Source organism: Lygodium microphyllum, chromosome 9 (assembly GCF_053477565.2).
Source record: "Lygodium microphyllum isolate KBCC chromosome 9, Lygodium_microphyllum_v1.1.10, whole genome shotgun sequence".
NCBI classification, from domain to species: Eukaryota; Viridiplantae; Streptophyta; class Polypodiopsida; order Schizaeales; family Lygodiaceae; genus Lygodium; species Lygodium microphyllum.
In genome coordinates this window covers 121,144,301-121,161,466 of record NC_141143.1, presented here as the reverse complement: position 1 = coordinate 121,161,466, position 17,166 = coordinate 121,144,301, and the positions used below count along the sequence as shown (strand labels likewise).

Sequence of the window (17,166 nt, the reverse complement as noted above, 5' to 3'; positions counted from 1 at the left end):
TCCCCACTAGTCTTCTGACCATCTTTGCAGACTATGGCTACATCCAAATTTGTAATGTAGCTCAACTGAAAGTGAATTTCCACTAATGACCCCACATGGACTAATCTCTTGAAGATTTGTCCATCTTCACTTTGAACTAGTCTCTTCCAGGCTAGTTCTTCAACACACTTGTCCATATACACTTTCACAAGTCTCTTCCAGGCTTGTCAATCTACAGTGCCATCATTCTCTTCCAGACTTATACTGGACCTTAACTGTCCAGTCTTGACTCACTAGACATTCCTGTCCGTTTCACATACTGGCCATGCAACTCAGGCGTTTGGATTTCAAGAGGGATCTTTCCAAAAAGAAAAACCAAATAAAATATGTAATAAAGAAATCAACAAAAAGGTAATAGTTATCACAGTCTTGTGACATACCTCCCTCTCGAAATCGCAAGCGTCCTCGTTTGCATGAATGTCATACATGCTTCCAGCTAACCCAGTGAACTTACACTTGGCAGCACATGTACAACACATACATGCTATCAGTCAACATTGTGAACTGAACACACTGTTAACACATGTATGTTCTAACTGTGAAACATGGCAGACTATCATCATGTGACTCCACATCACTGTTTCCAGATATAGTGGCCGGTATACCACAATGATATCCCCATAGTGGCAAATTCTCATTTGATGACTCCACATCACCCTGACTAGAGATCTAGTGGCCGGTACATCAAAATGATATCCCCACTGAGTCAATTCACAGAATACATGCCCAATCGAGTAACCATTGTTAGAACATGTATTCAATTCAATAGAAGTAAAAACTGTATTCTTGCAAGCAATACTTACTTCTTTAGCACTGAGAAAACCATATGGACACAATAAGTGTTAACCTGTACAAAATCTGTTTCTGTACATAATTTCTTTCTTGAGCAATTGTCACTTTGACAATCTATTTCAGCTTTTAGATACAAGGGATCAAGGTAGGTTGCAAGCGAAATGCTTCAAGGTAAAGTTCCAACACATTAGGTGACTCTGCAAGTTCACCTTTGTCCATCCACTTAGCATCTATAGCTGGATAGTTCTTGAACTTAACTAAATACCTTCTAACAACCTTGCCTTTCACTTTCCTTTCCTTGTGTGCCAGTACCTGTTCTGGAACAAGAATTTCATCAAGTTCCTCAACTTCGGGCTGTTCCTCAACTGGCATATCTTCTGGCACATCACCCACATAGGGTCTAAGAAGACTTACATGGAACGCATTATGAATCTTCCAATTGTCAGGCAATTTCAGCCTATAGCTGACATCACTAATCTTCTCTGTTACTTGAAAAGGCCCATAGTATCGCATATTAAGCTTAGTGAAAAGACTTTCCTTGCCTTTCCGCTTCTTTAAGCGTGCCTTTTCAAACCGCAACAGTACCCAATCACCAAGTGAAAATATCAATTCACGACAGTGATGATCAACAGCTTTCTTTTTCTTTGCCTGAGTCCTTTCAAGGGCATGCTTAACTTTCTGATACATTTCCCCCATGCTCTGCACATACTGATCTGCCTAAAAGATCTTATCCTTTGTATACAAAATGGGAGGAACCTTTTTACCACCTTCAACAATTTCAAAAGGGGCTTTGCCTATTGACGAATGCACAGTATTATTGTATGCATACTCGACCAAAGGCAAATACTACTCCCACTTTGACTTGTGCTCAGACACATAGCACTTAAGCATATCCAAGACAGTAGAATTTGCCTCTTCTGACTGTCCATCAGTCTGTGGATGAAATGACGATGAGAACTTAAGCGTTGTGTCCATGTTCTCAAATATGCCTCTCCAGAATAGACTTGTCATCCATGGATCACGGTCACTGACAATAGACTGTGGCATACCATGGTACTTGAAGACATTGCACATAAACAAACGTGCCATCTAATCTAGTTTTATCTTCTTCCCGACAAGAATGAAATGAGCCTGTTTGCTAAACCTGCAAATAATAGTCCATATCCCATCATTTCCTGTCTATGTCCTTGGAAGATCAAAGATAAAATCCATAGCTATGCTTTCCCATGGTTTATCTGGAATAGGCAATGGCTGTAAAAGCCCTGGTGCTTTTTGCCTGTCAGACTTGACCTTCTGGCAAATCAAGCACTGCCGCACAAAAGCATCCACATCTCTTCTCAAAGTAGGCCAATAAAAGAATGTCTCTACTGCTTTGACTGTTGCATCAATACCATGATGCCCTGCATACGGTGGAGAATGACTCTCTGTCATAACTTTCCGTCTCAAAGGCATAGTCACACATAGTGTTGAAACCATCCTTGAGAAGATAATGCTCATGATGTTGTCCATTGACAAGCTGATCAAAGATCCTTGCAAAATCTTCATCATCAGCATACTGTTCCTTCATATCATCAAGCTCATGATGATAAGGAATTGACACAGCTGAAATTTGTGGCTTCCTTGACAAAGCATCAGCCACAACATTCTTTTTGCCTTCCACATGCACAATCTGAAAATGGAACATTGACAAAAAAATTGCCCAACGCATATGCTTTTCTAACAACTTAGTTTGAGTTAAGAAATAACGCAATGTCTGATGATCTGTCTGGACAACAAAATCTGCCCCAAGTAGGTAGTATTTCCAACAAGAAAGCGCATGAATCACAGCCAGCAATTCTTTCTCATAGACCTGCATAGTCTTCTCTGGCCCTCGCAAGATTCTGCTTTCATAAGCCACTACCCGGCCATCTTGCATTAGCACTGCACCAATGCTATTGCCACAGGCATCACACTGGACAACAAATGACTTCCTAAGATCTTGGACTAGAATTCATCTTTTCTTTAAGAAGATTAAAAGCTGAAATCTCTTTCTGTGTCCACCATTGGAAAAAGATTCCTTTCTTCTGTAAAGCATGTAAAGGTGAAGCAATCTCTGCAAAGTTGCGGATGAACCTCCTGTAGTAAGAACACAAACCCAAGAAGCTTCTAACATCATGGACAGTCTTCAAATCTGGCCATGTTCTAATTGCTTCAACCTTAGCAGGATCCATTCGGACACCATCCTTTGACACTATGTGCCCCAGGAACTGGATTTCTTCCAAGAAGAACTCACTCTTCTTGCCATTGATAAGCAACCTTTTACTGCAAAGCTCATCAAAGACTGCTTTCAAGTGTTCTCTATGCTCCTGTTCATTCTTTGAAAAAACAATCATGTCATCAAAGAATGTACCAACAAACTGCCTGTATGGACGAAAAATCATGTCCATCATTCGATTAAAAGTAGCAAGAGCATTAGTAAGTCCAAATGGCATTACCAAGAACTCATAGAGACCAAATGTGGTCCTAAATGCAATCTTATGCACATCCTCTCGCTTAATCCTAATCTGATGGTATCCACACTTCAAATCTATCCTACAGAAAATTGACGCTCCTTCCAAACGGTCAAGGATGTCGTCAATTCTTGGAATGGGGAACCTGTTCTTGATGGTACTCTTGTTCAACGCTCGATAATCTATGCACATGCGCCAAGAGTCATCCTTCTTCTGCACTAGGAGCACTGGTGAGCAAAAGGGAGATGAACTTGGCTGAATCAGCCCTTTTTCTAGCAGCTCATTCACCTGGCTCAATATCTCTTTCTATTGGGCTGCACTAACCCTATACAGAGGTCTAGGCACCAAATCTATCGCATGATCCTCAGACCTCTCTAGTGGCAACTGTGATGGTAATGAGTAAAAAAAACAATCACTGAACTAAGACAAGAAAGCAGACCTGTCTCTATTTAACATGGAGAAATTTGACTCATCATTATCCTTGACATCACGTGCAAAAAACAAGTACGCAGAAACATGATTCTTTATTACAGATGTAATGGCAGAAGCCGATACAACAGGTATAGACTCTCCTTTAAGCTTCACATCAAGCACATGAGTTTTCCCCCTATGTTCCAAAGTCAGTGTCTTGTTAAAGGCATCCAACACACCATGCTCTCTGAACATCCATGGCATTCCCAACAAGACATCACAGCCTTCAAGTGGCATGATATAAAATTCTTCTGCATCAATATAAGACTGTATATGAAGACGCAACTTTCCAAGAATGGGTGTCAGACTCTGAGTGGCCAGGACATGCCAACCCTGCCTCTGCTGTGTAGCCCATCTCATCTGCTCTGATGCCCAAAGTAGAAGCCAACTCTGGTGAGATAAAGTTTGCCTTAGCTCCAAGATCAAAGAAAATAAGTACATGTCGATCCCTAACTTTACCCCAAGCTCTGCAAAGCTCATTAGCATCCGAGTGTGGCTTGTCTCCCAACATATCTGGCACTAAACCTGCTGAAGGTTTGGGCTTCTTTCCTTTCCTATCCTCTTTATCATCATGAGCTGATCTCTTATTCTTGTCCGGACAGTTAGACGCAATATGACCAGTCTGCTCACAGTTAAAGCACTTCCTCTCAGCCATTAAAGCCTTTCTCTCTTCAAGAGACTTGCGCACAAAAGGTTTCTTCAGGTCCTTTGACTACTGTCCAAAGAACTTGGCTGGCTTCTTCTTGAACTGCCAAGGTTTACCTGTGCTTTGAGAAATCTGAGAAACCTGTTTACCAAATGGCTTCTTTGCTGAAAATTTCTCAGATTTTTCCTGTTTAATGCTGCCCCCAAAACCACTTGACTGTCCCAACAGTAGTGCATTTCCTATGGTGGCATTCTCAATTAACTGAGTCAAAGTGGTGACCTTTGTCTTTGTAGAGTTCCTTGGACAGCCCACAGCAGTATTTCTCTATGTACTCGGTCAATGGCACGACCCTGTAAGAAGTGACTAGAAGCAAAGCCTCCCAAAACTTCTTGTTATAATCTTCCAGATCTTTACATTTAGATGCATCCAAATTGTGCCAAGCTGACATAACATCGATCTCAAATTCATTGGTCAACCAAGCAGAAGCAAATACTTGCTTAAAGTAAGTCCAAGTAGCAGGAGCCTGTCCTTGCATCAACAGTGTACTCCACCACTGACTAGCATTGTCTTTAAGAAAAGTGGCAGATTTCCGGACCTTAGAAGGCTCTGTAAAGTTTCCTCCTGCAAATGCGGCATCAAACTGCTGTAAGAAAGAGAGAGCCTTAGTCCTATCTTCAAATCCTTGAAAGATGTCAAACTGCACGGCTGCACTACCTTCCTTGTATGGCTTTGGCTTCTCATGAGCCATCAAAGGGTCCGTGGGATATGCCTATAACATAGGAACACTAACAGGTGGCATAGGAGTTGCCTGACCACTGACTACGGGGCTTGTAGACACAATACTTGCTTGCTAGTTTTGATAACCAGCCATACCGAAAGTGCCCTGTGGCATGCCAAAACTGCCCTGAACTCCCTGAAATCCAGGCTGCATGCCTATATTACCATACATGGGGTTTGGCATAAAACCATGTGTACCCCCCAACACTGTTCCTGGTACATAAATCTGGTTTCCAGGCGCATAACCAGCCATACTCTGAAATACAGATCCACCTCCAAAGTACCTAGGATGTACAGAGGTCGGTGGGAAAACCTGTGGTAAAGCCTGAAAATTGTTTCCCTGTCCATTTAAACCAACATTTGGCTGCTGTAAAGTGGCGAGCTGAACTGGCAATACCTGTGTAACTAGCGTTTCCGCCACCTGTTCCGTCTTCCTTTCTATCAGCCATAATGCACAATTCTGTGTCTTACACCCAAACAAACCCTAGCTCACTCTTTAGGGAAAAAGTGATTCGGTCCTGGCAACGGAACCATGTAACCGGCCTGTTTACTAGGAAGGGCGGTAGTGTACAACCAAAATATATAAATGCTTTCACCCAATTCACAGTCGCCCACTTTACCTGAACTTAAAGACACAGAATCAAGAAGAAAAACAGGAAGCTAGAATGCTCCTGTTGCCACACAGACACCTGGTTGGCCCCTAAGTCAAGGGCCTCTTGCAGTATTTCTTTATTTTTAAAAAGAGAGAAAGTACAATGGGCTGTCTTTCACCTATTCTGGGTGGAATTTGGCAGCATAACAATACAATTACTGACCCGAATCAAGTTGACCAAGAGGGGAAACTCTGCCCAAGTCTGAAACTTCTGGTTGGAGTGCAGAATTGACCATTTCAGTCTGCTGTAACTACTGGTTCAGACCTGTTCTGAAACCTGTTTTCAACTCATACTGTTCCCTGTACTGTTCAGCCCACTGTAATTACTGGTTCAGACCTGTTCTGAAACCTGTTTTCAGCTCATATGGTTCCCTGTACTGTTCTGCATCATCTGTGCCAAGTGCCCCTTGACTCTGACATCAATTGGGCTCTGAAATAACCTCTGAACAGTCCAAAATCTGTACTGATTTAGTGCTGTTTCAGACACCTGCTTGGTGAGATTACCACCCTCACCTATTCCTGCTTGTGGGCAGCAAACAACTGCTCCTGTTTCTAGAGAAAGGAGGCTCTTGCCTCATGCAAAAACAGCATATTCCACACAGCTGTACCTGAATCAGAAGAAAGGCCCTTGATTCTGCAGCATAACCATACTGTCAGGGAGAGAGAAAGAGAGTAGGGAGCAAGCTCAGCCCTCTGTGCATCATGGACATGGTAGGCAAGCTCTCCAATCTTCTCCATCAGCCACTATTCATCCTCTCCTTCACAAATGAGCCCCTTTCCACCCAAAAACTGCACGCCAGCCCTCTTTAAAGAGGTAAGTGCACCAATTTGTGCCAAATGGCAGCACTGTAAGATATTTCCCATTCTAACCTTCTGGTTTAAAATTCTCCATCCTCGGTTCAAAATTTGACCTCGGCACAGCCCAGAGGATTAATCCTCGTACAAAAACGAAGATAATGATGCGAACAGATTCTGAGGTCCAAAAATAGTAACTCCCTAAATTTTAGGAGTTGCTTCCATTGCATCCCCACTAGTCTTCTGACCATCTTTGCAGACTATGGCTACATCAAAATTTGTAATGTAGCTCGACTGAAAGTGAATTTCCACTGATGACCCCACATGGACTAATCTCTTAAAGATTTGTCCATCTTCACTTTGAACTAGTCTCTTCCAGGCTAGTTCTTCAACACACTTGTCCATATACACTTTCACAAGTCTCTTCCAGGCTTGTCAATCTACAGTGCCATCAGTCTCTTCCATACTTATACTGGACCTTAACTGTCCAGTCTTGACTCACTAGACATTCCTATCTGTTTCACATACTGGCCATGTAACTCAGATGTTTAGATTTCAAGAGGGATCTTTCCAAAAAGAAAAACCAAATAAAGTATGTAATAAAGAAATCAACAAAAATGTAATAGTGGTCACAGTCTTGTGACAGGGATTATGCAATGGTATTAATTTCAATATAATTAAATGTCCGAAAGGATTGTTTGTGCCTAGATACGGCTGCTCTTTGGTTGTGATTGAGGACTAAACTTCTATACATTATGTGAAAGATCACTCTACTGGAATGTTTTAGTCGACATACCTATCCCATATTTTTGCTAGGCTTGGCTCTATCACCCAAGTCAGAGTTATAACCGTCTAGAGTGTGCAAACAGCACTTCGAACAATGAGATCAATCATTGGAGTAAAGTTCCCACCTATGGTGGCATGGGGCCAAGGAGACTCAAATCATGGTAACAATAAAGCCATGATGGGAACAGTAGATAGACTTCAATTCTAGATAAGGGTAATGGTGGAGCCTAAGAAGGGGTTGTGATATTCAATGGTGGAATATTAGTCTCATAGGAGATGGATACACAAATCTCACAAAACTATTTCAAGGAACTGTTTGAAAAAGATTGTTTCATTCGTCTTTGTGTTCGTAACTAAAGAATGTCCAACTAGCCTTGTCTAATAGGCTAATTAAGAAAGTTGTTTTTATATGTTCTTGCAACATAGTAGGACCCTAATTCGCAAACTAAAAATGATGGGTGCATTGGGTAAAATGTGCATGGCCAATGGTCCCAATGATGCTATCCTAATTAGAAAACTAAAAATGATGGGTGCATTGGGTAAAATGTGTGTGGCCAATGGTCTCAACAATGCTATCATGCAAATGGGTGGACTCGATTAGTCAAGTGCTTTCTGAAAGAAACAATGGGTTTAGGATTGAGAAGCTATTATTGGATAGGGTCTAGTCTTAGAATCCTAGCTAACACCATTATACGGGGCCAAGTGCATGACTATGTTGTAGTAAAGGAGTCAATGCTCAGCTCTCCCTTGTTTCACACTCTCTTTGAACCAAATGCAATGTTAGTCCACTCTCGTCCTTGATCGGTTGCAAAGTGACTCTTCTTCGTGGGCACTACACTATTGTTAGATGACTATAGGTAGTATAAGAATCTCAAGTCGAGGCCTTGACATTCTACAATGAGGTAGACTCGAAAGTTACCTAACCAGCTAAGTCCATGAATCTTGTGGGATCTGAGTGCTATTCAAAAAGGGCATCCGAGCAGCTATCAAACATTACCTCTCCTAGCTTAGTAGGGGCAGATGCCTTACAAGGATCTTCACGTTCTACTTAATCAAGGCATTGGTTTCAAACCCAAAAGAAGTGTGTGAATGAGGTATGATGATGATGATTAAGTAAAGCTTGTAATTTGTGGATATGACTATCAAGAGAAGGTCACATACTCTATATTTTCCCAAGGTTTTTCAGGCATTTTTTGGTGCTGACCTTCTTGGTAACATCCCGACTTCATAAATCAGCTTTATCAAAGAATTGGGTTGCGCCCCCCCCCCCCCCCCCCCCCCCCTCCCCCCCCCTTTTTTTTAAGCAAAGCAAAGCAGAACAAAAGTTATGCTATCATCCAAAAACGGGCAAAATGACCTAAAAGACCAAAAGCTGCAGGACATGTCTGATGCAACGCAATTGACTGCAGAGTGCTGAACAATAAAAAATGAAGTGCCTGCGCACGCGTGTGTGTGTGTGTGTGAGCCCAAGAGAAAGAATTTATAGGAAAAAGGGAAAAGGACAGCATGATGCACAAAATCACTAAATTTCTTTTCCAGAAATTTCTTTGAACAATGTTAATTACTTTGCTCTACAGGAGAAAACACCCCCCACACAAGGGGAGGCCAAAACATAAATCTTATGAGGAAACATCTTTATAATGTCCTCTGAATCATTCCAATTTTAACATGCTTTCACTGAGATTTACATTGGATAGAAGCTTAGGTTATTTCAGGCCCACTTGAAGTACAATACTAGTTTTCAATCAATCAATCAGCTTTGAAAATTGCAGAATAAAAAGTAGCAGCTCACATCTCTGAAATTGGAACTTTCTTCAAAAGGCAAGCAGCGAAGTAGCCCAACATTTTTCCGGACAAAGTCTTCATCTGCAAACCATTCATCATTCACTTTGCTTACACTCCTGCCAATAGCATCTATGAGTCAAAGATGATCCCAGGCCTTAACATGAAACTAGATGGAGAGGCACTATAATGTAAATAAATAAGAAAACAGAATTGATCATTAGCTCATATTTTGCATAGGCATGTCATCACAAAGACATCCAATGTATCAACCAGTAAAGGATACTTTCAAATATAATAAAAATAGACCATATTCATCAAGATGATGGCAAAGATGTAATTGAACTCCACTCTCTAGGCATTTCTAGCTTTTTGACCTCAATAACTGGAGGTCCAGCCAGCCTTATCATATGTTGAACTACAGAATTCATCATAGCTGTCATATATTATATTGTGTCTTGCTAACTGATGACAAGCGAAAATCATGGGACTGTGGCAGAGAGCCAGCCAGTTTGGTCATTTTTGAAAGAGCAAGTGAAGGGTTGCACTTTATATTCACTTTTTTCTTTTTGTGAAAGTGGTTTCTCCATCGCTTACTTACAAACAAGGATATTGGTAATTTTGATTCTGGACTTTCCATCCTCAGCAGCTTCATCACTACCACTGTTATTACTGCTTCTGATACAATCACCTCATCAGTCGCTGAGCAGCTTACGATCATACACATTATTTTACTATACTTGCTAAGTCTAAAATCCTAAGTGGAATCCACAGCCATAGAACATCGCGCAGGAGTTGTGTGCAGGCATTCCACAGGGTCAATTGCCTGGAAGCTGAGTGCCCAGCTTAGATATGTGGTGCAACTTGTGGAAATACCTTCCAAGCCTTTGCAAGGTGGTTTATTTGTTAGGAACCCAGGGCTGTGTCCCTCACAGATGCACCCCTCCATAGGAGACCATGGTTCTTATCTCCTAGTGTTGGACCTCACCTTCACACTCTAACACACCTTTTTGTAATACATTATGGAAAACACATGCATGCCTTATTGCAATACACAGAACAGACTAATCTACAGAGATCCTCTAAAGAAAGGGATAAAGAAACAGTGGAAAAACTGGGACAGATCTATTGTTGTGGTATAAACATGATCATGCAAGGATTGTTTCAAAATCCCTGTAATTTCAATCAACATCAAGTGCCCACAAAGTGCAATTATCTAGCCCATGCAAAATACACTGGAAAATCAACCAAACATAAAGTGTCCAAAGAGCCCAATTATCTAGCCCATGCAAAACACACTGGAAAATCAGCCAAACATGCATGATTTCTGCCTAATACCCAGAGCTATTGGTGAAGTCACTTTTCAAAATTTCAGCCATGGCAAGTAGACAGTCTTTACAAAATTTCATGTCAAGGCAACTAGAGAACAATTGATATTTTGGAGCTTCCTTGTGTGAACAGACACTAATGCCTGGTTAGTTTACTTTGTGTGTAAAAAGCCTCTCACGGACTCAGATATGTTATATAATATCTAGATACCATTGGGATCTGAAGAGAGGGCTATGTGCCTGTAAAATTGTACTTGGGTCTCATCTATTTACATCATCTAAAGTAAGAGTCCATCATACAGCAACTACTGTCTAGTGTATCCCTATATGGGTGTTGACTGTACATCACTTTACACTCTGCTCCGCACTATATATCACTGATTGCCATTTAACACATCACACTTTGATATCCAGGGAACATTACCATTGTACACAGTTTTGTCTCATAGGCTATTTCCCACCTCAGCAAACGTTAGTGTATCTTTCCTTCTTTCTTCTTTCTCGTCCTCATCTTTGTATACACACAACAGCTCACTCTAGGCAACCTGTCAACTGCCTTCAACTCCCAACATCTCCTCCAAATGCTCCTGTAACAGAGCTGATACCTTCCTTTCTTTATTTTAGAACTCTTCTTTTACTCTACAGTAAATGTTTATTTATATTGTACAGCATCATGAATTGTGATCAATCTATACTTGTTGTCACATGATTCATATCTTATATGTATAGAATTAAATGGATTTTTTCCCATCTCAAATGAAACCCAATTCTAATGATTCATGAAACTCGAATGAAAACTATTTCATAATTCCCATTTCAGAGACCCCATGGAATTATGTCTAGATGCAGAAGAACACAAACAATTATACCTACAACTTTACCTTCTATTACATTTAAGTGTATCTTGGATGCTACTCATTCTCAAATCCCACCCATCCCTCCCTTATCACACTCACATTGAGGTTCTCTTCGTCATGCTCTTTTAGCAATTTTGGTTTAGATCCTACTCTTGCATCTTCTTCTTTAGATCCTATTCCTCCCTTTCTAGTGGCTTAGGGAGCCTTCAGCACAAGTAGAACAACAAGATGTGAAAATATGTCAGGGTTTGCATTGAGGAAACACAGCATGTACAACCACGACTAAAACACAAAGACCCAAACAAAGACAAGTAAAACTCAAACCCTAAACGCAGAACGCAAAATGCAAAAACTCAAAACTCAAACACAGACAAACAAAAGAGAAGGAACTCTAAAGTGAATGAAAGTTATAAATGAATATAAGAATGTACATAATGCCCAAGGGCAGAGCAATGCAATGTCGGAGAGTGACATCTACCAGAGATGGATCTTGAGTGCAATAACCACCAATTAGAGATGAGAGAGTGCTGAATAATTAAGGGTAGCAATCTGGCCACCAAAACACAGTAGTCAAAGGCTGAAAATATAGTAAACGTAGCAGTGTACCACCAAAGGAAGGCTGAAAACTCATCGTCTAAGGCAAAGAACTCTCGGGCGATAACAAGAGAGGTGTTTGCTGATATGGATGGCCTGCTGGACAGCAAAAACGCAGATACTGCAGCAATTTTCCGGTGGGAGAGATGGCAACAACTTGTCGCCTAGCACCAAATGCTGAAAACGTGGGCTGATCAGGTGCTATGATGACACAACAGATGGAGACCTCCAAACAATAGGACAATGGCTGAAACCAAACCGCCTAGGGCTAGATGGTGATGGGCTGCAGTCGATGATGGCTGGACAACAGATGGTAGGTGACCGATGGCTAAAATCTGCACAGTAGAGTGATAAATCTATACAAAAGGATGAGGTTGAATGGTGGGTAGCCTATCAATTTATAGATGTTCAAGGATGAGTGGAGGCAATAGCAACAACCTTCTATGGTTTTCTAGGTGGAAGACATTGGGCCTTGGGACGACACTCCTCGTCCACATGGCCCAACCTCTAACAATGTGTGCAAAACCTATTTTTCTTAGGAATTGGCTACCAAAGGGATCGTGTTTCTTTGGTTCCATCAGAGAAAGTGGTGCCACCCTTGTTTTGGCTTACCTTCGCATCTTGCAAATTTTTGCCACTAGTGGTTTTCCCTCCTGAAGAAAAGGCAGCCAACCCTCCTCCCCCTACTGGATGTGTGAGGAGGACTTCTTGTGGACTTGATTGTACAGCCTCACGTAATGCAAAAACTTGCATTCAAACTCGTAAAAGGTTGGAAATCTAAGTAGTGAGATAATGTGTTGGATAAAATGAAAATATTTGTCAGGCAACTAATTCAAGAAGAACGTAATGTGATCATCATATGACTTCAAGGAGCCAATTGTGGCAAACACAGCGAGTAACTGCCGATATTCAACCAACTTGACTTTCAAATCATTATCTTCCTTAATGGAAAACTCTTGAAGCTCAAAATCTAGATTGATAAGTCGGGTGCAATCTCGTGCCGCATAGCGGTCAATGAGATGACTCCAATACCCAAATGCAAGGGAAAAATGTTGTAATTGAGAGTGGAACTCAAGAAGCAACCCCTACATTAACTCAACATTGAATGTGGCTAACCGACATAGGCTCAATACCAATGACAAGATCCCAAAGTCCTTGAGATTTAAGCATTTGTTGCATGAAGTTCGACCAAATGGTGAAATTCAACCTGTTAAAACAAGTCTTATCTATGAAGGCATTTTTGGCCGTTGCAACAAGAGTGATAGTGCCGAGATGGAGAAGGTGGATAATGGGAATAGGGTGAATAAAAGAGATAGGTGGGGGAGTGGAGTACACTTGGGAAGGAATCCCAAAGTGCCCACCATGCATACGAGAAGTGTGCATAGCAGATCCAAATGTGGGCAAGGGCGGACTGGGCATGGTTACTGCATATGGAGCCCAAGGTGGAGAGATAGGGACATGGGGATCAAAGGATAAATATCCCTGCATAAGAGTGGCCCAAGGGATGTGTGATGACAATCCATAAGCAGAGGATGGATATCCTTGCATCTGCAAGGTTTTGGAGGGTTTGTGAGTGTCTGGGGGTAGTGAGGGGGATGTCCATCACAGCCGTCCCAACGTGAAAGGATGTGGTAAATCGGGGGTATATGGAAGGTACAATGCTAAAGGGTGGCATTCCCCCTAAAGATACACCAAGAGGTGGAGTAAATGGAGGGTAGGTAGATGGTGGAATGGAGAATGAGAAGATATTGGGAGTGAAGATGGAAGATCCAACCCCTAGTGTGCTTTGAGCAGAAGTGAAGTGTAATCCAAGATTTTGGAATGAAGATATGAGTAGATTAAAATGTGGAAAAGATAGTGGTGGGATGGGAGAAAGTTGAGAAGTGTAGATTACGTGCTCAAATGAAACACATGGTAGAGATATACCTCATGAAGGGTGTCTGATTAAAGCTAACATATTGAAAACCATCCAGATCTTGCACACCAAAGGAAAAAACAAGAGAGGGTTTTGGCTCATATGACTCAAAAGGGTTATACAAACCTGACACAAGGCCAAACTGAGATAAAGGAGATGGATCGCCAAACGCACCTAATGTCATGGTTCCTCCAAGATCGGGGAGATAGCCAATCTTACGAATTGGTTCAAACAAAGTAGTAGCATTTGTTGAAGGAGTGTAAACAACTGTACGTGATACGCAAGTACTCCTCAAACTCTTCATCTATAAGATACCTAAAACAAAAGAAGATGATGGTAAAGGTAAAGGTGTATCTACCTCCGCCTCGAGAATGTAATGCCTTCTCAAAGGCTCCAATGATGGAGAAGCTTGATAGAGCGTCATAGAATCCAAAGCAAAAGGTGTCTGAGACCTTATGAGTCAAAATCGAGTTGCGTGTGAAACTCACACAAAGACTAGCCTCCACAATCACAACAAGATACTCTTTAGTAGAGCATCAGCTCTGATAGCATGTGAAGATATGCTAGGGTTTACACCGAGGAAACACAACATGTACAACCAAGACTGAAACACAAAGACTCAGACAGAGACAAGCAAAACTCAAACACAGAGAGAAAAAACTCCTAAGTGAATGAATGTTGTGAATGAATGTAAGAGTGTACAAAATACCCAAGGGCAAAGCAATGCAGTGTCGAAGAGTGATGTCCATCGAAGACAAATCATGAGTGTTGTAACCATCAATCAAAGATGAGAGAGTGCTAAATAATGAAGGGCAGTAGGCTGGTCACCAAAACACAGCAGTTAGAGGCTGAAAATCTAATAAATGCAGCAATATACCACGAGAAAGGCCAAAAACTGATCACTTAAGGTAGAAAACTATCAAGCAAGAACAAGGGAAATATTAACTAATATAGAATGGCATGCTAGCCAACAAAAACGCAAATATTGTAGCAATTGTCCAGTGGGAGAGATGGCAGCAGCATGTCCCTTGGCACCAAATGCTGAAAACGTAGGCTGATCAGGTGCTGTGGTGACATAGCAAATGAAGACCTCCAAACAACAGGGCGATGACTAAAGACAAGCCGGGATAGTGATGAGCTGCAGTAAGTGATGGCTGGACAGTAAATGGTAGGTGGCTGATAGCTGAAATCTGCACAATAGAGTGAGAAACCTGCACAAAAGGATAAGGCTGAATGGTGGGCAGCCTGTCTATTTATAGATGTTGAAGAGTGCCCCAAAAATTCAGGGTTTTGGAGGACTATTGAAACTCTCTCAAACCACACACCAAATTTGCATTTTTCATTATTTGAGCATGTTTTGGACTGTTTAAAAATGCTAATCAGCTGTAATGCATGTTTTAGCTCAACATGAAGAAGTTTCAAACTTCAATCTCCTCTAAGTGGGTTTGAGAGACCCTCCATGACGCAAGAACGGATGGTCTTCTAGAGAAGTGGGAGCAACCAAGCATTTACAAGAGAATAGTAACACATCAATTATGGGTCGATAACTCGAGCCATGCAAGATCTGGAACCTACATTAGTTGGAGAGGCGTTGAAGTATGATCATCAACCGAATGCCATGGCACAAGAATTAAAGGCTATAGAGCAGAATGATACGTGGAGTCTTGTGCCTAGGCCTACTCATCACAAAGTGATTGGAGTGAAGTGGGTCTTTAAGATCTCTCTTCTTAACTGCGCTATGTGTAGGAGCTTCTAACCACCTTTGAGATATCAGTATATCAACAAATCCCTACTCATATGGATCCAAATTAGAAGGCTACTAGCACTTCCCACTATCACCAACTTATAGGGTCCTTGATTTGGCTCCTTAACACTCGAATTGATCTTTGCTTTCCACTTGGTTTGCTTGCAAGGTTTATGAGTGAGCCCAAGATGGTTCATTAGTAAGCTACTTTGCATATTCTCCGCTTTCTCAACGGAACCCTGACCTTGGCATCTTCCATCTTGCAGCTTCAAGATACATCAATCTAGTATTGCGGGGATGGACAAATTCAAATTGGGTTGATCTAGTGATGTTGATGTTGATGTTGATCTTTGATGATCAACTATAGGATTCTACTTTCTACTAGGTGCACATGTTGTTTCTTGGAACAACAAGAAGCACCTAAAAATTGCCCTATCATCTACAAAGTCTAATTGTCAAATAGCGTCTTCTGCCCACCTATGAGATTCTATGGCTTCAGCAAATGCTGTGAGAGCTTGGCTCTGTCCTCAAATTACTACTATACTACAAAACAATGAGAGTTAGTTGCATATCTATTGCACAAAACCCGATGTTTCATGCAAGGACGATACACATAGAGATCCAATATCACTACATTTGAGAGAAGATTTTAGACCATACCATTGAGGTGTACTACCCGCCTCTAGGATCTCAAAGGGGGTGTTGAGCTATGCACTTCTTAGACGGGCAGGTGAGCAGACTAGGCAAGCCAGGTAGAGCAAGACAGGCACCAGCAGTGGGCAGTGGGCAGCAGGTACCAATCATGGGCAGGAGGGCAGATGCGGGCAGGAGCTGGACAGTCCAGGGCAGCAGGACAGGCCTTTTCGCAAGGCCGGACAGGGCCAGACAGGCCTGATCCCTTGCCTGCCTGCCCACCATGTGGCAGGCCGACCAGGCCTGTCACATTCAGCCGGTTCTCGGCGGGCCGACTGCAAGTTTTTTCTCTCTTCCCCTGGCCTATTCAGACCTGTCTGTCTTCAGGCTGCCTCTTTCTCATATGGTGTACACAATGTGTGAGGTCCTCCGACTATTGATATACAGCCTTGTACTCGGCATTCTCTTCATTATTCAGCATTTCAGTGTTCTGCTTTTCAGTGTTCTCTAGTCTCTTTCTCTGTCTCTCTTCTCTCCATGTTCAGCACATTTTATCAGTCTCAGCACACGCTTCCACATTGCAGTACTCTGATACTAGTGACATGCTAACCACCATTGTATTTTTTGTACTACATGATTAGAGAATGCATGCCATCTTTCTGGTTTCCTGCCTTGTTACTACATAGATATGGGATCTCACTTCCATGGCTTAATAATTCAGTATGGGCCTTGGAATGATCTTCTCAAACCGACACATTGCAACCACAACATTCTTATTTGTTCCATTTGTTGCATTGGATAGGTTTTCGCACATCTAGTATACTAGATATGGTCTTATCTTTGGCTCCACCTCTAGAATCATGGTC

General features: G+C 41.8%; 1 protein-coding gene across 3 annotated transcripts in view; it reads right to left on the bottom strand.

Moving 5' to 3' along the window:
* The window catches only part of LOC148031507 (putative E3 ubiquitin-protein ligase ARI8), a 114,893-nt gene that overhangs the window by 82,445 nt on the left and 15,282 nt on the right, over positions 1-17,166 (bottom strand). For all 3 annotated transcript variants that reach the window (XM_087685018.1, XM_087685019.1, XM_087685017.1), the window contains exon 3: positions 9,240-9,348. In XM_087685018.1, the coding sequence (XP_087541144.1) occupies positions 9,240-9,348 (109 nt within the window). The remainder of the gene's footprint in view (positions 1-9,239; positions 9,349-17,166) is intronic.